The sequence below is a fragment of the Ctenocephalides felis genome, unplaced genomic scaffold (genome assembly GCF_003426905.1).
Source record: "Ctenocephalides felis isolate EL2017-DRISC unplaced genomic scaffold, ASM342690v1 CF-g0.4_SCAFFOLD_00860, whole genome shotgun sequence".
Taxonomy (NCBI): Eukaryota; Metazoa; Arthropoda; class Insecta; order Siphonaptera; family Pulicidae; genus Ctenocephalides; species Ctenocephalides felis.
In genome coordinates this window covers 1,950-23,882 of record NW_020537014.1, presented here as the reverse complement: position 1 = coordinate 23,882, position 21,933 = coordinate 1,950, and the positions used below count along the sequence as shown (strand labels likewise).

The 21,933-nt window shown below is 30.2% G+C and overlaps 1 protein-coding gene and 1 pseudogene across 1 annotated transcript; both read right to left on the bottom strand.

The window, feature by feature from the left end:
• Nucleotides 1–686: 686 nt before the first annotated feature.
• LOC113365300 lies at nt 687–4,958 on the bottom strand (annotated as a pseudogene).
• Nucleotides 4,959–6,603: 1,645 nt separating this feature from the next.
• Nucleotides 6,604–19,723, bottom strand: LOC113365301 (malate dehydrogenase, mitochondrial-like). Its single transcript, XM_026606890.1, has 7 exons — nt 19,640–19,723; nt 8,500–8,700; nt 8,117–8,302; nt 7,845–8,045; nt 7,570–7,702; nt 7,359–7,468; nt 6,604–6,833 (listed from the first exon to the last, which is right to left on the bottom strand). The coding sequence occupies exons 1-7, from the start codon at nt 19,721–19,723 to the stop codon at nt 6,615–6,617; spliced, it is 1,134 nt and encodes a 377-aa protein (XP_026462675.1). The 3' UTR covers nt 6,604–6,614.
• Nucleotides 19,724–21,933: the final 2,210 nt, after the last annotated feature.

Sequence of the window (21,933 nt, the reverse complement as noted above, 5' to 3'; positions counted from 1 at the left end):
TATTATCAAACATAAATTGTTTAATCTTACACACTCATAAGCCATATATGAAGCTCAATCAAAGATATTTTAGCATTTTGTGTACAATTATATAGATATATATAAAATATTTTTTACCCAGCAATTTTTTTTCAACCAAAAAGCAGTTTTATGGATTAATCAATTTCTTTCATCTAGCTCACTAGATTTTGAATTAATCAAATGGCAAACCTTTTGAACAAGCTTTATTTTCATCATCTAACAAAATCTGTATCTTTCTTTTAAATTGATTGATATTTTCAGATTCTAGACTACAGCTATTAATTCATAATAATCGAACTCAACTGTTGCTTATGCATAGAAAAAATCAGGGAAAATGGTATATTACAGAAGAAATACAACATGGTAGATTTGATCCTTTCATACATAATGTTCATAGATTTAGTATTATTTACTTCGATTAATTATTCATTATTTTTAGACAATCATTCAGATATATACAATATTTCATACCACCATATATACATATTTTGTCTTAATGAATTTAAATATATAACTAAAAGCGTACTAAGTACTTACCACAAAGCAACTGCATACTTTCACAAACTGTGTAATAATGCAGTGAATAAAGAACAAAAGAGACTTGTTATATAAAAGATATTGTATATTGAATACAATAAATGTAGATTATTTAATTTCTATATTGTTTAGGAGGAGCTAGTTAAACTTGCCATTAGCAACTCCATTTTATTTAAAAAGTTTTTACCTTCCATTTTTTCAATTCGAACCTGAAAACAATTATAAACAGTTAACTCTCAGAGCACAAGATTACCGGCTAATTAAATAATAGATAATATTCTCTATTTAAATTATATATCAATGTAGCAGATTTTCTTTTGTGTAAGTACTACAACTGACTTCAATTACCTCTTTATATTGACTGCCAAGATTTTCCCACTTTCTTTCCTGAACCAGTTGACCTGGGAAAAAGTCTTTTCTTGGACTTTGAGATATATAAACTTGCATTCCATTTTGCGGTTCACATCTAACTGCTATAGCACGATCTCCCATAGGCGATGCTAGAATGCAGCTGGCAGCATTTCCTAAAGGCTCTACTGGTCCAATTCCTAAATGACTGCTTGTTGCCAAATGCTGCCAGCCCATACATCTGGCTACAGCTTGAAGTGCTAATATTTGGTGTTGATATATTTGGCAGAAAATGAGATCTCTCAATTCTTGCGGTTCATATGACATATGCATTACTCTTCCATCTCTGCATATACATTTTAGTGATTTTTCTCCAACATGAACCACAAGTGAAGTTCGGCACACAGTATCATACCTATAAATGTAATGTGACCATTTGAATAATTATTAATTTTTTTTAAATTCTCTCTTTATTAATTTTTTTTACTTTCTTTTTAATTTAGTAATATCTCAAACACATTTTCAAAATTTTGTAGACAAGCTTGGGGATATTTATTTAAAGATACTTCTTGTTACTTCAACTTTATAAATTTGTTTAACTTCAGCTTTAATTTATTCTCAAAGTTTACTTATCTATATAATATAGTTAACTTATCTACAAACTAAGTATACCTTCACTCTTGCTACTTCAACTTTAGCCTTTTTTTTAATTATATCTGGTTTACTCTCAAATGTAACATGTAAAGTCATACAATCAATTTACTAGAAGATTAATGAATAAAATATGTAGCATATGATAATGAGAGAAAAAAAAATAAAAAGAGAAAAAAGTATTGTATTAATAAAATGATATACAAATTCTAGAAATAGTTCTTTTTACAATTTTTGGGGTAGAAGAGCATGTTAATATTAAATCTTTTAATTAAAAACAAAGTTTACATACCCATGAGTCATAATATTAATCTTGACACAACTTTGTGTTGGGCTATTCAAAGCATTCCAATGAGAAACTATTAATGGATCTTTGACTTCCTTAGCTATTGTATCCAAAACATATTCTGTACGCATTCTCATAAAAAGTGTTGTGCTTGTTGAATAATTTGTTCTAATAAGGTCTGACTTTTTGTCATTTCTAGAAGTTCATATCTGCAAAAATGTTAGTATTTTTTATCTAATAGAAGGTTTGGTAAAAATTAAACAGCATATCAAATTTAATCAAAACCTGTCTGCTGCTGTAGGTCCTGCTAAACTTCTTTTCCTGCTTGGCCCTAATGGTCCACTGCTTGGATGAGGAAATGGATGATGTGTATTTTTATGATGTACTTCCCTCAATAATTGATGTAATGAATGTTCTAATACATGATCATGTTCAGTCTTTTGCTGTGCTGGATTTCCAGAACCTGTTCCCCCTCCTGTTGAATGGCATAGACCAATAATAAGTTGAATTCCAGGAAGAACCTAAAATAAATAAAAACATGATTAAAAATGATAAATAATTCTTAGTTTCTTAGGTATATTCTTACAGTTGCCATAATTTGATTTCCGACTACCATGTGAGGAACTGGTGCCCTCAATTGCACAGCTTCCCGAGCTAATTGACTAAAGAGCTCTTTACAAAACAATACATTTTGAGCAGCTTCTAATCGCTGTTGCCAATGCAAGTCGGGCTGTGTGGCTACTGGACCAGGGTTCAGGAGACTTATGGTTGCCGAGCATAAATCTTCTTGATCTATAAAAATAGTTAGATTGATCTGTTTGTTTCTTTATACACAGATGTGTTACATAGATTTTATGAGTTAAAGAACATACTTTATTTTAAAGATCAATCAAAGAGCAAAGTGCAATTTTAAATTAGAAATATATATATTTTAGTAAGAATCACAGCCAATTCTTTGAGTGAAAAAATACATACATGTTATTACACCACATATGTTTCATAGTAAGAGTTAAAAAAAAACAAAAACAAAAAACAACATTTTACAGCAAACTCACATTACTTTATGATTAAAATTGTGACAAATTTATTTTTAATTTTTTTAATTCTATTCCTGTTCATTTTGCCTACTTTGAGTAAGGCACTGAATGATATTATATTTTTATGTAGATATTTTGATTTTTCTGGATTCTGTTTTAAAGAATTTTATTATTTGCATTACGATTAAATATTTATTTCATATATATTTAATATTTACAAAATATTTTTGCAAATAATATTTAAAGTAGTACTGATCACCATTACATGCCAAAATTAAAACATTTTGATGTGATATAAACATTATCTATCAAATGTGAACTTTTTAATACACATATTTTGTGAATTTACCTTTTTGACATAAAACTTCTATATAAGCAACACCTTGTAGCTCACTAGGGACGGTGACTCTTAATGCAGAATTATTTTTACTACTGCCACTTGAGGCGGTATCAGGGCTGTTCGTATTATTGGCAGGCTCTTCCTCTGCTTTGGTTACCTCAAACATACCAGTTTGGGTATATTTTGATCCTGCAGTTCTATAGCTCAAGTCTCCAATTATAGAATTTGAAACCTTTTTTAAACGCCAATTCTGGCGCAGCCTATAATCAGTAAAATACATTTTTTTAAATTTCAAATAACATAAAACCTTCCAACTTTTATTCTCAAGGTTTAAATAAAATAGTTAAGCATTTACTATTAATATTTTCAAAGATACTGAACAAAAACATGATTATTGTTTAGTTATCTATTCTAATTATTAAGATTTTGATATAAAAGAAGTTTTAGTAAACTTATCTCTAAGAATTGCATAGAAACAATTCAAAATAAAATGTGATCTTGTTACATTATTTCTTTTCAATTTAAGTTTTAAATGGATTGAATCATTTGGAGTTCTTTTTCTTAAAATATGTTGTGACCAAAATAAAATAACAATTAGTTTTTTGCTGAGCAAACCTTTGTTAGCAAATTAGTAGTATATGTTATAAAAATAAGACATTATAAAAAGCAATCTGCAAATCTGGATAACAAACCTTAATAATTCAATATGAAAGTCAGGTGTGTTTCTGGAATTTCTTTGCACTTCACTATGACATGTTCTTAGTCGTTCAACTCCTGTAAGTAAAACTGTTCCAGCCCCAACCAATGCTTTTTTACGAGCATAAACACTGACCATTGGTTTAACATCAGCTGGTTCTTGTGGCACTGGATCCAAAACCTTTCGATAATAAGATATATGTATTTAATAAAGATTCAGATAAATAAACATAAATTTAAACATACACAAAGATAATTATTTGGAAATTAATCAATATAGTTATAAATAAGTAAAACAGTTGCATTGAAGACATTGCAATAAAGTTAATTATTATATTTTCAATAAAATGAAATTTTAAAATGAATGGCAAATGACCATTATGATACATTGCTTAGACGATCATGTTACTACAGTTTTGTTAGAATTCAAGTAACATTTAGATACTATTCTTTATCAGAATTGGACTTCAATTTGTTTACCATGACCGATGATTTTAAAACATTATTTCAAAAAAGTCAAGTACAAACTGACCATGTATTTATTGCCCTTAGCAATCGCAAGAACATCTGCCAAGACACAAACTTCTGTAAGTGCTTCTCTTAATTTATTTCTAACTGAGTCCCATGGCCAAAGACTCGATTGAAAATGAGCTGGATCTTTTACGTCTTCTTCTTTGATACCAGTTTTGCTGTCAGTATCAGTATTTTCCTTTTTGATTGGAACATCATTGTCAGGTTGTTTACTAAAATCTATTCGTTGGGCGAAACGAGCAAGATTCTCCGATAATGAAAGAGGACTAAACAATAAAAAAATATTAGAAATATAGATTAAGAGCTAATACTGATGTATAAAATTTACTAACGGTTGGTAAATTTCTTGTCCATCGAAGGTAATTTCTTGAATTTGATTCTCAATTGGCGCTTCGATAGAAATATTTACTGAAGACGCCATATTAAAATGTATTTTGTATAAGTTTATTAGCTTAAAACCATTTTCTACAATCTCGAATTAAAATTCAACAAACAAACATCTTGCATTAAAGATCTGAAAACGCAACTGTCAAAATGTCAAACGAATGCGCTTCCATAGACTAGTTAAAACACAATCCTAGACATGACACATAGCTTATACATACTCTTATTTTATCTATGCTTTTGGTTTATTATAAATTTTATTTTCATATTTGTTTGTTTGTTGTTTTTATATTTTATGTATTATTATGTTATCTGGGACATAACATAAAAAAGTATTAATCATTTAGTTAGCAGTTGACCCTACTTCTTAGACAATATAATAATTTTACTCAGAAGATTTTACTCTATAAGGTCTGTCACTTGATACGCTTTAGGCGCTCATGGCGAGTAATGGCAAAACATACTGCGAAACATTTTTTATTTGCTTTTATTAGTTAATTTAAAAAAGTTAGCAGCAGCGTGTTTACTTACGATTACGAAATATTTATCTTTTCGTATATATTCAGATAATGTCCATGCTAGATAATATTTAGTATATTATGTATCTACAGTGGTTTCCAACCTTTTGGTACTTTATTTTAGCATGCCACCACTCATAGAAAAGAAGAGTAAATGTCCTCTCTAGCCATAGTTGAGCCCTCCCAAAGTTTCTTACAATCTAATTATGGCATCGTGCCAAGGCAAATTGCTGGTACTTCCCGTACCAAAAAAAATTTTTTTTTAACTTTGAACAAATAAATTTTTGAGAAATTTTAAATTTTGAAAGAAATTGAATTTTTGGAAAAAAAACTTTTGGGAAAAAAATTTTTTTTTTCTTTTGGTATATTTTGGAAATTTTGAACTATTTTCAAAGCAATCGCTTTGCTTTGAAAAAACAAAGCATAGAGACAAAATATCGAAACGCGTAAGCGTCGCCGATGTTACGGAGCCCATAGAAATGTCTACAAAATTGATACGCATTTTTAAATTTCCATAAAATATCTGATAATTTGATGTGCATAAGTCTAATGATCATTTTCGACCGCCAAATGGCTTTTTCTTTACTTTTTTTGATAGATCTTCGAAACAGCTAGGCCTGCCTTTCCAAAAATTTAACGAAGTTACCAAATTTTTGCACTTTTTGCTCCGTATCTTTGGAACGGCTAGACCACCTTTGCCAAAAACTAATTAGCACGTCTCCTTATCAATACGATTCGAATGTTTTTTGAATTATTCAAATCGGTTGATCGGTGTTCCCAAAATCGTCGACAAAAATTTGTATATTTGTATCCGCACACACACACATACACACACGCGCACACACACATACACATATACACACACATACATCAATTTTTTCTAAGGTCACGTTTATTGCTACGAAAACCAAAAATTAATGAATAACATATATTCATACATGATAAACTTTTCAGACAATGGAAATTTGAGATACATATATAAAACACTCATTATTGAGGCCAATGTGTATCTATGTAAAGGTCGAAAATATCTTACACAAAACTCTGATCTTAATTCACATGGCTATAATTACCATGAATTTTCTCCTGTAATATACCATTTGTGAGAAAACATTTTGGATATCAACCTGCTCAGCAAGTCAGGCCCCGTAATATAGTAAGGGTAAAACACGTATGATCTAGTAAGTATTTATTGAAATAAGATGTATATTTTCAAAATTATTAAAAAATTACTGTTTCCAAATATGTGCTTAAAATATTAAAATTTATTGCTTAGCTTGCTGTTGTTCTTTAAATGGTAGAACTTGTGAGACATCAGCTTCACTTTGCTTTTCCACCATGCGTTTGATGCGTCTCATACTAACATGTTCACATGTTACGTAACTCTCACCCGTTTTTATGAGATATAATAATTCAGCTCTTGACTCATCGATCATTTTTTGTTCCTGCTGAGATAGGGTCGGAGGGGCGTATTCGACAACTCCCTAAAAGATCCCATTTATTCATAACTATATGTCAGTAGCAATTTATCTTTAGATAAGATAGAAATACTCTGAACAATTGTTTAATATGAGTCATTGAAAATATTAAAAGGCAAAATCAAAATTTGACAATCTGATTTTTAGTATGAGTATCTTATGGACAAAGGATTCTTTACTATCGAATTAAATGTCATACTGTCGAATTTCATAGCAACTTTGTCTTTTGGAAACAATTCAAATAATTCTATCACATATAAGAAAATCACAATAAAAATTACGCCAATCGCAATAAAAATGTTTTAAATCACAATTTAACGCTCCACTTTAGAATAATAAAATTTGCAGGAATTAAGTAAGATGATCTCAAGTCTCAATCTCAATCTTCGAAGTAAAGAAATAAATGCATATCTCAACTTACTTTGAATTTATATAACTAAAGAACTAAATCATATGTAAAATCTGAACATAATCAATACAAAAAAAAACTAAAAAATCAGCATCAAATGTATAAATGTTTACTATGCTTACCTTGCAATCAACATCGACTTGTGTGTTAAGGTACGGAGCAATCTTCGCTATATCCGGAATAGTTTGTCTAACAAATGCTCCATCTACGCACGTAGGCCCCACTCGAATGCCTGCATTGCAAAAATCGTCATTTTGATTCAAAACATGCATTGTTGAATTTGAATTTTCATATACTGGAAAAGGGTTGTTCTTACTGACAACAATAACTTACCTTTTACGATGTTTACGATAAATCTGGCAGCAGCAAACCCTTGAGAAAGATCTGCAGCGCCTTTGAAATTTTTCATATTACAAATTGTGTCATCTGCATCACGGATTAGTTTTGTTAAGCAATCCACTTGACCCTATGAGAATTGAGAATTCATAAATACAGCCAATTGAATTTTTTTCCACAACCAATTAATAGTTCACAACTGGTCGGATAGATATTGTGGACTTCATCAGTATTTTATTTTTTTGTATCATGTGCTTGATTCAGTTAGTTACCGGAGGAAACCTGCAGCAGCTTTGATCGCTGCTGAGAACAGGAACGGTGAGTGTTCTTCCATATCCCCCATACAGTGGTATGCTAACTTCACTAGGTTTCGCCCCTGTCACCATGCTTACAAGAGTATTGGCCCGCATAGAACTTACAGAGGTGACACCAAATATGCGACGTGGATCATAGACGCAATGCTTTTTGTATACCTAAATAAAAAAAAACAAATAATAATTCAGATCTTGAAATAATTATATAAATACTTATTGATCCTTCCCACCTCGCTGACCATTGGTACAAGACATGTCACTGGAGATGTGATGACACAGAACATAGCTCTCGGGCAGACTTCAGCGCAATGCAATGCAATTTTATGAACAACTGATGCATTTAATTCGAATAGCTGTATGTCGGTTAAATGTGAGTTAGGTGGAAGACCGCTGCATGTAGCTACAATGTCCGCCTTCTAAAAAGTGGACGATAAATTCAGTTATTAGTAATTGCAATAAGAGTTTCTAATTCTATGAATTTACTATCTTTTCTCCATCTTCTCACTCTTTAAAGTAAAGAATTGAATTAAGTAAATTTTGCATTAAGGTCTTAATATTCTAATAATGGACCAAACAGTACCGAATTATAAAAATTTAGTATATGAATTGTTACCTTTACTGCAGCTTTAAGCTTAGCGGGTCCCTCGTAGGCAGTGATGGTCGTTCTGGTGTCGATGTGGCTGAGATCAAGTGCTACTGCTGGAAGACCGCAACCCTTGTCGTCGTGTAACGCCAACTCGTCAATCAATGGACATTGCTTTAGCATCAAGGCGCAATATCGGCCGCAACCACTTGCTGCCCCAGTCACAGTGACCTAGTAAGAAAATTTTTGTTATTATTTTTAAAACAAGAGTTATTTTATCAATAACCTTAATTATTTGACGATACAAGCAACTAATAAATGGATGTTAAATATATGATGAGAACAGAAGAGCAGTTAACATTACTATGCCCATTTAGTATTTTTGATCAGCAATAATTCTGTTAATTTACCAGAGAGCTGGGAGGAAAGTAAATTAAATGGTATTTGAGCATTTGTCTATGTGGATATGAAATACTGTCATTAAATACGAGGGATTAATCATAAAGCAAATCACACAAAAAAGTGGGCGACACCACCAGGACGGCATGAAAATAGGTTGAAAACAATAGCTATAAACACCAAAATGATTTATAATGACTTTTATTGTCGGAAATATCTAACACGACACTTTATTATCTTTTATACGAAGTTTATGGATATAACAAAATATAATGCTTTAAACAAGAAATTCTTATGCTGAATTTTCTTTTTTACCTTTCTATTTCGTATTTTGTCTTACTGTTAAGCCAGAATTTTCTTTCTTGTGCAATCATCACCAGTATTGTTTAGCAGCTCCCTAGTAATAATCAGTTTGTCCGTTACGGATTTTCAAAACAACTACATTTTAAAGTAGAATTACGGTTTTTTCAATAAACTTTTAATTTAAGTAGTAAATATATGTATATAATGTTATGATATCTGCCTTCGTGTTATGTGCGATTTTCTGCAAAACCTACGTTTTCCTGAACGAAAAGATTTCTAATATATCTATTCGGATATACTTCTGAAATAAAAACCAAAGGAATCATAAGAAAATTAAAATGTTTAATTCGCACATGAACGCAAAAACTTTAATCTTACAATTTTTGTATGATTTTGATTACTTGATGCCATTTACCGACATCGTGCTTATGCGCAACTTTTGCACACACTCTGGCAAAATATTAGGGCACCATGCAGCATTTAGCTGAAATGTAATATGGAGCAAGGTAGCTCCAACGAATTACGATACTATCGTATATGTTTAAAGACACATTAAGTTTAAAGTACGCAATTATTACATTTAAATTCTTGTGATATCTAATATAAAGAAGTTTATCATAACAGTTATTGCATATCTCAATGTATAGCTTGATACACCAACAACTAATATATATTTACAACGCATTTTATTTAGATATTAGATATTGGTTAAACAACCATTGAATAATCTAAGCCCTGAAAAGAAGTGAAAATTGACTTGACAACGAACATGTTTGAGATTATTGTAAAAATTTAGTACATAATGTGATTGCCTTTAATTGGTTAATGCAATTACTCTTATAAAAGAAAAAGCTAACTTTGCGACTTAACTTTAACACATTTCTCATAATGGCCAAAATTCGACATATATATTGCATGATCACTTTGTAAATATTTTTTTCCTCTGTAATTATTTTCATTTCAAAACATTGCCTGTGTCTCGGCTTTCTTTTCTTTTTAATTTCCCGAATTTCCTCTTTTCACAATTTTTAATCCTGTGTTTTGCGATTAATTTGAATACAAATAATAAATTACAAAATCTAACACTCGTAGAGATTATATATTTGTAATAAATTCTTGGTACATTAAATACTATAATAAGGATATCTGTATATAATTTAATTTTATCACAAATGATTTTCATTAACATTTTTAAATTGCGGTAGGTAAGTTATTGTAATCGTCTAATTACATTTCAGAGATTTCTGATAATTTTGATAATTTTGGAATACTTTATTAGAAATAATGGTTGTGTGGGCGTTTTGTGCGGATACAATTTTTCGTCCACGATTGCGGGTGCACGGTTCAACCGATTCGAAATATTCAAAAAACATTCGATTCCTACTGAAGGGGAGAAGTGCTTATTAGTTGTTGGCAAGACAGGTCTAGCCGTTTCGGAGATACGGAGCAAGAAGTGCAGAAAATCTAAATTAAGTTTTTGAGAGAATAAGCCCGTCGATTTGAATTATTAAACAAACATTTAGTTCGTAATGATGGGGAGATGTGATAAATAGTTTTTGGCAAAGACGGGTCCGGCCGTTTCGGAGATACGGAGCAAAATATGCAAAAAATGGCTCAAGCTTACACATATATAAAATATCATCTATGATAATGCATTTGAAAACATTTAATATTCTTCGAATATTTAATTATGTAACGGAAAATTCCAGCAATTTGCCTTAAGGCACGATGTCATACCACACTAGTCGGATTATTCGAATTTTCAACAAACAAGCAACGCTCAAATATTCACACACAAGTCTATGGAGCATCGCGGTCGTGCGTAGCCTCGCTTGTATTGTGAGAATAGCGTCTGTTCCCCTATTCCGCCGGTACCTTCTATTGAAACGGATAGTGTTAGTCCCTTGTTTATACTGACCTACCCTAAGATGACCATGTGCAAAATAATTATACATCGGATACACAATGTAGTTCACGATCAACGTTTTGCGAAAATTCTACTCAGAAACAAATGGAATCATATTATTAAAGTACATATGTATATTCATAGTTATATTGTGAACATTTTACATTTCCTCATTTTCCAACTATTAAAAGAATTTTTCGCGTAACAAATTTAGTTTTCTCTGCTTAATTAGTTATTGATTCCAATCGAACGCTGATGTGCTGAATAACCAATTCCATAGCTCGATTGAACCGTACGGAAATACAAGGAGACAAGACACGGATTTTGTTCAAATTCTTGCTGATGCCCTGGTAATTCAGAAAGGTAAAATCGAGCAGTTGTCACAGTCGGTCTCGGGATATTTTAATTAATTTGAAATTAAATCAAATTCTTAAAAATCTTAAAATATTTAATAGTTTAATTTTATTTGAAAACAGCATTTGAGTTTACACTTATTTGTTATTTATAATATTACAATTGATTATGGAAATAAGATTAAAACTAAAATAAATTGTATTTGACCAGGTTACATAATATACGCAATATTTTTTAATTATTTTAAATTAATATTATTTTAATTATAATTTTTAAATATGCTATACTAATGAGTCTTAAAATCATATTATAATTAAATGTTTTATAATATGAATTATTTTATTGAAAATTTTATTTAAAATGACCTTTTCCAACATGGATCAAGTTCATGTAAATTCAAAATCAGATGGGATTTAATAAAATCTGCTTTTAATTATTTTGCATAGTGCTGAAATCATTTCTGACGAGCTACCAGAGCACCATGCACAGTTATCGAATGGAGCGACTAATATTTACAAATCGTTTATTTCGTTCAAGATCATTTATAATCTTTACAAAATTTATTTTTTAATAATGAACATAGCGTAATCTGGCAATACTATATTAAAATAATACTAGAGTATTTTTCTAAAAATTTGTCATCCCCTTTGTAGGAATGAATTTTGTGTCACATTGTGCCTTAAGGCAAATTGCTGAAACTTCCCGTATCATATAATTATACGTTCGAGGAATAAAAATTATCAATAATCAACAAAAAGTGATTAATTAATTAATTTGAAAAGTTGAAACCGCTGGACCCGCATTTGTCAAAAACTAATCTCCTTATCAATAGGAATGAATCATATCGATAAGAATCATTCAAATCGGCTGATCTGCGTTCCCGAAATAGTCGACGAAAATTTGTATTCGCACACACGCGCACAAACATACATATATTTTTTCTAAGGTAAGCCAAAATGTTTAGAAATGTAAACATATATGAAAAATTTCATTCTTGATTTTTTTGCGATTACTATAACTAACCTTAGGGAAGTTAATAAGTCGCATGATTACTAAACTAAAAATGCGATTAATTGGCAAAAAATGATATGACGAAATATTGAATCCATACATACAGGGCCGGTCCTGGGGTCCTTAGCGCCCACATGCAACTTTTTTTCTAGCGCCCCCCCCTCTTTAAATTTTAACTGTTTTAACAGTTTGTCATGTAAATTATATAAATATTTACATATTTTAAAAAAAATATTTTTAATTATTCTGAATTTAGTACATAAAAAATTAAATATAATCTAAAAGCGTATAAAATACATTGATTTTAAATTTATTTAAAAAATCGAGGAAATTCGCGGGTTGATTATAATCAAATATTTTTTAATTATCAATTATTTTTAATGTATGTGTTATAATAATATTTGGGTTTTGAAACATTTTACTTATTTATTATGCAATTTATTCTATTGAGCAACTCATGCCAAGAGAGCTAAAAAAATTAGCTTTTCAATTTCAATCAAAATACTCATATTTCATGTTGGATTTTTCAAATTTTAATTTAATTTAATTTTTCATTATTTACAATATCCAAAATTGCGTCGTAAACTTCTCCTTATTTATATCGTAAGAGCCGAATTGTATTTATCCTTGCTTTCGCGACATATTCAGAGTATCGGGTTTTAAAGTTAAATTTTCAACGTATTTTAGAAGTATTGTTCAAAAATCAGTAAAAAGTGACCAGAAATTACACATTTCTTGAACTATATTGGAAAAAACTAATTATATGTGATATGTAATATTTCTGCATAGTTAATTATTATTAAATTTAGAGTATGGACACCACTAGGTATAACAAAAATCTTAAGATTTTCATTCTAAAGTAAGTTTTGCTTTCATTTTTCATATTTGTTCCATATCCATAACCCTAACCACGCATATCTTCAACATTCAAAGTTTATCAGATGCAAAACATTTGCAACAAAAACAAAAGTAACAATTCAATTTTTCGGAATAAACTTGCCATTTTCTAAGCACTGACTCCCCATATTTCATTTTTCCGATTATATTTTGTTTAAACTAAATTAGCTTGCAATTTTTCGTCAATAATGCCCAATAATTAATTTAACCTCTCGCAGGTTTGCGCTTATGGAATTGAACACTGGATAATTTACAAAACAAAAAACTTCAAACAAAAAAAAATTGAATAAGTAGATTAAGCAATAAACAAAGCTGTCATTTATTAATTTGCAGAGTTATTAATCGGTTAATTGTTTCTACTGATATTACATTGCAAAATAAATATGCTTTTTGTGTCTCCGTATCCCGAGTTGAGTTACATTGTTTATTTTAATTTATTGAGTATTCTAGATTTTATATAAATAATTAGAAACATAAATAATATATTATAAATTAAATTTCCAAAACTCGTTTTGGCGCCCCCTAAGGCTTGCGCCCGCATTTTTTGCATGCATTGCATGCAAGACAGGACCGGCCCTGCATACATACACACATACTACATTCGCACTAATACATCAATTTTCTCTGGCATATGCCATAACGTTTAGAATCTTCGAAACGCAAAGGTATGCAAAAAAACTCATTCTCAATATTTTGACGATTACTATAACTTACCCTACGGGAAATTATCAAATAAGTCGCATGATTACTAAATTAAAAATGTAAATATTTGGCAAAGAATGATATAATCATATTATATCTACATTTCGATAGTGTTCAATAAATTATTCAATTATTCAATCATGCAAGGACTAATCCATTTATTTCAATTTTTATATATTTCTTTACCTTTTTAAATTTATATTCTTCTTCAGTCAACTTTTGTTTGAGAAAACCGTAACAGGCATGTTATGCATATTAATTAAAAATTCGAATTTTAATCATTACAACGTATAAAATTCCAATGTCAATAATTTTTAAAGATTCTGCATGTTTCATTATAGATCCGAGTAAAATGTGTACATGTTGCCCTGGTGCGGAGGAAAGATTGACGCCGCTTGGTACCCTAGAACGGTTGTTTCTGTTTGTGCAAATTTCTAGCACGACACTCGCAATTGTTATGTACGATAACAACATGTTGGCCACTATCCGGCGACTGGAAGGCGATCAAATCAACTAGGCAAACAGACAGGTCACGTAAACACAGAACATATAACGACTAGATTTCCACAATATAGTATGTAATTGTATGTTAAAGAACACGCAATTATCCGGCTTGTATTTTTGAGTAATTATACACAATTTACATTTTTACTTAATTCTTCGTCCTAAGCCTCAGGTTTTATTTGAAAGCAAGATTCTTATTAGATATATTTCTACAGACATATTTAGCAATGCCCCGAAATGCTTTTACTTGTAATTTTATTTAGATATATATTTTCAAGTAAAATCTAACATCAATACTGCTTGTTATCACGCTGCCCGAGACGGGAATAGAACCTGGAGCCTTTGAAAATAACTAAACTTAAATCACGGAGCCAAGGATAAGCTAATCGAGAATTAATTATTTATTGTCTATTTCCAAAGCCTTATTCAGAAATCTGACAATGCACTGGAGATATTTATTATATTTTATATCGTATTTCTTAAGTTTGAGATTAAATATTGCAAAAGATTGTATCTCCACCACAAATTATTATCTTTTATATTATCTATATTATAATTTTTCAATATTTTCCTAGTATAAAAGTTATGGAGTAAGAATTGAGATATTATTGAGACTCATTAATTCAACGATGTTAGTCTTCTAGATTTACGATGTTTTTTGAGTCGATGCTATTACCACTTTTTACTTGAAAACTCTATTCAATTAAAATATTGAATAAATTTTGAAGATGGAACATATCTAGTAAACTAATGTTCGAATACAGATCTAAAGATGTGACGAGAAGTTCAAAAAACCACGCAGAGCGCATGATGCCCTGGTAGATGTGAAGCGGGAACATCCTTGCTGTTGATGACGAAAGTGATTCCAACTAGATTCTAGTAATGTTTTTTGCTGATGATGCTGATTTTCTCATTATTTCGAATAATGTGATAGTTCTTGTGATTTAATTCTCAAGTGGCATCGTAAGTTGTAGTGAGATATATTTTTTATATATATTTTTATATATGATATTGTTTGCAAATTGTTCTTGCAAATTTGCATGTAGCAAATTGAATAATTTAGATTCAGAATTTGATTTGTGTTTTGAATGTTAATTTAGGTTTTCAAATTCTATTTCGACCTTTGTTCAGTCGATAAAACTGTAAAACATAATATTAAATATAATATAAAAAATATCTGGAAATTAAAAATTTTAGATGTACAATTAAAAAATGATAAGAAAGCACCCAAAAGAACCAAAATAATAAAAGTAAAATAAAATAATGTATAAAAAACTTGCCACACACAATGTTCAAAAAAACTTGGTTAATGGTCATATTTATGAAATAGATTTTCTTTGACATGAATAATCAGTCATCACTCGTTCTGAAATAATTTCTAACTGAACTAATATTAAAACTAGTTGTAAGTAGCATTTTGCCACCATTGAAATGTGGTCTTTTTTGGGAAATTGTTGATTTTTTTCTTTTTTTGCCACACATATTTGGATGATTAAGCTAACAATATATATATATAATACCCTTGGATAATAAACTCATATATCTTAACTATATACTATAATTCAGCTTATTCAATAAAACGCTACATGTTTTTAAATCTAAAGTATTTTGGCTTAAGGCGCAAGTTGCTAACTTACCAATACGTGTACAAAATCAAATTAATCATGAAAAGTTGATATTCAGGTATTTAGGTAAAATGTTCAAATGGTTATGTCAAAAATAATTTTTTTGCTTCTACTAAAAATCAATGCGATTTTCAATTTATGAATTTCAAACATACTATAATGTCGGTAATGGTTTAAATTAAATTTGTTTAACACATTTAATTTCATTCATTTCGAGTTTTCATTCATTTTCGATTTCATTTCTGAAAATCAATTTTATTTAAGTGTGGACGCCAACTGTAATCAGTATCTACGAAACACCAAAGAACGTACATATGGCACAGATTTTTATTAGAATCGCTTGCTCACGGCGAAATTCTAATCATTTATGACTTTTTTTTAATTCAACCGCTTATCGTAGACCTATAATATTTTAGTATTATATTTCAGACTAGAAACTCTATCGTTATACAAAGTTTCACAAGATCGTCAAAAAAATGTTAACATTCAATTATAAATAAAGCCTTATCCGATCTTTACCAAAAACTAATCAACGAGAAGTCAATTTCTTTCGAATAGTTATTGAATTTTTAAAATTGATTGAAAATTGTTGTTTTGTGGACGAAAAATTAAATATGAAACGGCTCGGCCGATTATCGCATAAAACTGTTAAAAGCTAGTCCGTATCGAGTTACATCGAATGGTTTCTAAATTTTTGAAATCGGTCCAGACGTTTTTGTCCCATACACACACATACATTTTCCAAAATTGACCTTATTCGATTCAAGACGAAACGCTAAAATTATAAAAACATTATATTAGCAAATCGTATTATTTTCGAAAACAAACATCTCCTTCGAGAAGTTAAATGATATACATTCATATATTATAATATTACTTACTATACTTCAACACGGTTCATGAATCACTCCCATTTCGGGCTTCCTCTTGCGACATTGAACATTTATGATATGCGAAACCTTCGAAATCTGCATTTTATTTCAGCCACTCCAATAAAGTGTCCGGACAGAACAGGGGCCGATGCGCGATTTAGCCGTAACCTTGCCCTGCGGTCGGCACTCGACTGACATATTGTCAGAAACGGCCTGTTCTCCTAATACACCGGTCGACGATTTGTTCGCGCTTTGTACTGTTGCACGCATTCGCGGCATTTCTAACACCGTACCGAACGGATGGCGTCTGTTCGCCTGGTAGGGCACCTAGCGGTACTTGGTCTTGTGACCAACAAAATACTGAACAACATGCATAGGAAGCAACTTCGGACATGGCAACATTGTTGAGACTCATCATATGTAGTAGTTGGGATAATTCGGGACGGTTACGATAATTGTTAACGATAAAGATCGTCATTTTTTACTTATACATATAATATTATCTGTATTTATAATTGTGAAATATTATCGATATACATAATTGTCCATTGTCGTTTAATTTAAGCTAATGGGGTGCATTGCATCGTGCCTTAAGGCAAATTGTTGTCGTACTGTAATTAAAAACCTTGGTAGGAGCCCAAAAAAATTCACACAAAATGTGTACACATTATTAAAATCTCTATAAAATATCTGATAATTTAATATACGTATGTCCAATAAACATTTCTGACCACCAAATGACATTTTTTAACTTATTTTTATTGAGAGTCCAAAACCGCTGGACCTGCCTTCCCAAAAATTTGAACAGTTTTTCATCTTGTCGATGCAAGAAAATGTTTTTCGAGTTATTAAAATCGGACGCTTCGTTCTCTTAAAAACTGAGTTACCGTTTTTGGCACTTTTTGCCCCGTATCTTCGGAACGGCTGGACCTGCCTTTGCCAAAAACTAATCAGCACGTCTCCTTATCAATACGAATCGAGTGATTTTTGAATTATTCAAACCGGTTGATCGGTGTTCCCGAAATCATCGACGAAAATTAGCACACACACAAATACATCCATTTTTTTCTAGGTATGCCAAAATGTTCAAAAACCTTCAAAACAGATATATAAAAAAATTTGATTTTGATTTTTGCGATTACTATAACTTGGGAAGTTAAAAAACTAGTGGGGCGCAGGCAAATTACTGGAACTTCCCGTACCATTTTTTTATGAGATTAACATTTTTAAAAAACTTTTACTTTGAAAAAATTAGATTTTTGAGAAACTATAAATTTTTGACAAAATATTAAAAAAAATACTTCTTGGAAAAAAAATGTTTTTTTTATTTTGAAATATTTTGGAAATTTTGAATTTTTTTTAAAGCAATCGTACTGCTTTAACTGCATAGAGGCAAAATATCAAAGCGCGTAAGCGCCGCGTCCCCGTCTAACGGATAAACATTGGTACGCAACCCATAGGAATGTAAACAAAATTTATACTTATTGTTAAAATCTCTATAAAATATTTGATAATTTTATGAGCATATATCTAATGATAATTTTTAATCGCCAAATGGCATTTTTTTTACTTTTTTTACTAGATTTCCGAAACCGCTAGATTCGCCGTCATGAAAATTCTATCGTCAATACAAGTAAAATGTTTTTTGAATTATTGAAATAGGACGCTCCGTTCTCTTAAAAACTGGTTTACCGTTTGTAGCATTTTTTGCCCCTTATCTTCGAAACGGCTAGACCTGCCTAAGCCAAAAACTAATCAGCACGTATCTGTATCAATAGCTATTATAGCGATTACTATAACTTACCCATTGAGAAGTTAAAAAGGCTACAAGGTGTCAGTGGCATTTGTCCTTAAGCTAAGCTGTTGAATGCCCGGACATTAGTATATAATGGACTAATCAATAATGAGATTTATAAGTAATTGAGTTTCTGTAGAGCATCATATTGCGAGAAACAATTTACCAAAGAAACGGCCCGAATAATCGACTCGAAAAACTAACCAGTAGTAGACTTTTAAAATTTTTGAAATGAGTTCAGTAGTTCTTGAGATTATGTCGACGAAGGGTCAAATTTTGACACACGTCAAGAACACGCTCAATTTCTCAAACTTTGATAGAAACCACTTTTCGTAATATAGACTAAAATCATTATCGTCTAAAACAGTTTCTTAAAAATAGTATGAAGAAACAGCTCGGCTAATTTTACCAAGAACAAATCATCACAATTCTCAAACCAATATCTTTCAAACAGTTTTTGAATTTCTAAAATCGGTTTAGAGTTTTGGCTAAAACATGTACGTTTTTTCCAAAAGCTATATTATTTTAAAGAATAAGAGAGTCGGATTTTCTCGCAAAAAGCAACTACTTCTTCAAGAAGTTAAAGTTCTGTGTGTAGATATGTAAATAATACTTGTTAAATAGATTATAGGAATTTTTTGTTGTAAAAATGTTTAATGTGTCTTCTACACAAAGCAATGTGTCCGTCTGATACATGATATATATGAATACATATTTTATTACAAAAAATGATACGATTTAATCTTATGATCCTGTATCGTGAATCCAAAGAAAATTTAAGAATAAATAAAAACAATCGTACCTTGACATACGGCGGCGGTTTTGGCGGAGGACACTTTGGTGGCACACAGGTGGGACATCCATCTTTACCTTTTGCAACTTTCATCCTGAGTTCTTTGCATTTCTTCGACTCTTTGCTGGTTTTTGACAGATACCGACATAAGAATTTTTCAGCATTATTGGATTGGATTTAGAATTTGAATTTGTTTCTGAGATGAAACATATTTATAATGAAAACTGTACCGAAAGGAATTTAAACTAATAATTTTATTATTTATACATAATTTGACGTTATAAAATGAGTTTTGTTTTTTTGTTTCAATACATTTTGAAAATATTCTATTATATATCTGCATGTTTTTTTTTATTAGTTACGACAATAGCAACAATTTTAAATACTTTATCTGCCCGTGATATATGACATAAAATATATTTATTACAACTGATGCATATTAAATTCAAACATTTTCATTATTATTCATTCTTATGGTAAGTATTCTTATATTCATTTGTACAACAATTTTATGAATATTGTGAAAATTTAGTATTCTAATAAATGAAAGAAATGTCATATTTTATGTGTGTAGTAGATTGCAAACTTTTGTTACTCAAACAACATTTGCAGATGACACCATGGTTTTATCAACTCACGAAGACGCCACAAAGGCTTCGGAACAGCTGCAACATTATATATTATATACACAAACTAGAAGAGTGGACTCATAAATGAAAAATTACTATTACTCAACTAAGTCAGTCCACATCACCTTTACCAAAAGAAAGGGAGATTGCCCAAATATAAAAATCAACAATGTAGAAATTCCAAAAAGCAATAGAGGACTCACATGGAGTACCCACATCAGGGCGAAGCGTAAGTAAACAGACAAAAAATTTCGTGAACTCTACTGGGTAATTGGAAGAAGCTCTAAGATGTCATATGAGGACAAGATCCTAATGTAAAAAGCTGTAATAGTACCAATATGGACATACGGTATCGAGCTGTGGGCATGTGCGAGCACGTCCAATATAAAAACCATCCAAAGAGCACAGTCAAAAATATTACGAGCCATAGTAAACGCGCCCTGGTATGTCTTCAACAAAATAATTCATCAAGATCTAAACATCAAATATGTACAGGAGGTTATCAAGGAGAGAAGTACGAAATATCATCAAAAGAGTGCATACCATTCAAACACACTAATAATAGATCTGCAAAAACAAGTTTCCACCAGAAGACCGAAAAGAAAGTGGCAGCAAGATTTAATGAATTAACAATCAATATATTTATGTAAGTAAATTCCTCACTTGGAAATTTCTAATGCCTTGTACCCAACAGCAAATAACCTCATTGAAACCAAGGCTCAGATTGGTTAGAGAAATAAATAAAAAAAAGTGTTTGAAAACACGTCTAACTGGTAACTATTCAGAAAGTTGCATAAGGCTATGAAAGAAAAAAAGTATTCAGGTCTTCTGAAATATAATTTGGTGAATGGTCTCAAAAACTCTTTCATTTCTTTTTAGAGCAAACTCCTAGCAAAATAAGAGTGCAGTATTTTTTAATGAGTTTTTATTTTAAAATGACTAATAATTATATGTACAGACTTACAAGATATCGAGTTTTCTAACGAAGTAACAGATCATTTTAGAGTAACACACGTAAAGGTACAAAATAAATAATTGTGCCACTGGTAAATGTAAATTATTTACACACATACATATATATATATATATATATATATATATATATATATATATGTGTGTATATATATGTATATATATGTATGTGTGCGTTTGCATTTTTGGGCGTATGCAGAGTCATCAGACTACATTGATAGGACTATATATTGTTAACTTAGTAATCCCATCAATTGTAACAATTTGCCTTAATAATAATTTTATAATGTAATATTTTGAAATGATGTAATCAGCTTGTTACTATTTTTCATACATCTATATATAAGAATTTCAACTCTGTAACGTAGTTGAGTCAATGAAGCATTTTTAGGAAAATTATAAAAATAGTAAAAATAATTTTAATTTTATATAATTTAATTTAGCATGAAGTCTCCTACAACGATAATTAATCCAATGAATTAACTTTTTTTTAAATAATTATTTTTAAAATAATATATTTTAAATAGATTATTTTTATAACAATTAAAATAACAATAAAAAACAATAAAATTATATTGAAATTGCAAAAATTCAATAAATATAATTAATTAGTCTATTATCAACTTTGACTTTGTTATCCATATTTGGAGCAACACTTTAATCAAATTATAATTTAATCAAATTTTCTTAAATTATTTAGAA

Coding starts and splice junctions, on each gene's coding strand:
- LOC113365301 (XM_026606890.1), bottom strand. CDS start 19,723: ATGAAAGTTGCAAAAGGTAAAGATGGATGTCCCACCTGTGTGCCACCA. Junction 8,303..8,499: donor AGCTTAAAGCTGCAGTAAAG/GTAACAATTCAT, acceptor TCCACTTTTTAG/AAGGCGGACATTGTAGCTAC. Junction 7,703..7,844: donor GCTGCTGCAGGTTTCCTCCG/GTAACTAACTGA, acceptor CAATTCTCATAG/GGTCAAGTGGATTGCTTAAC.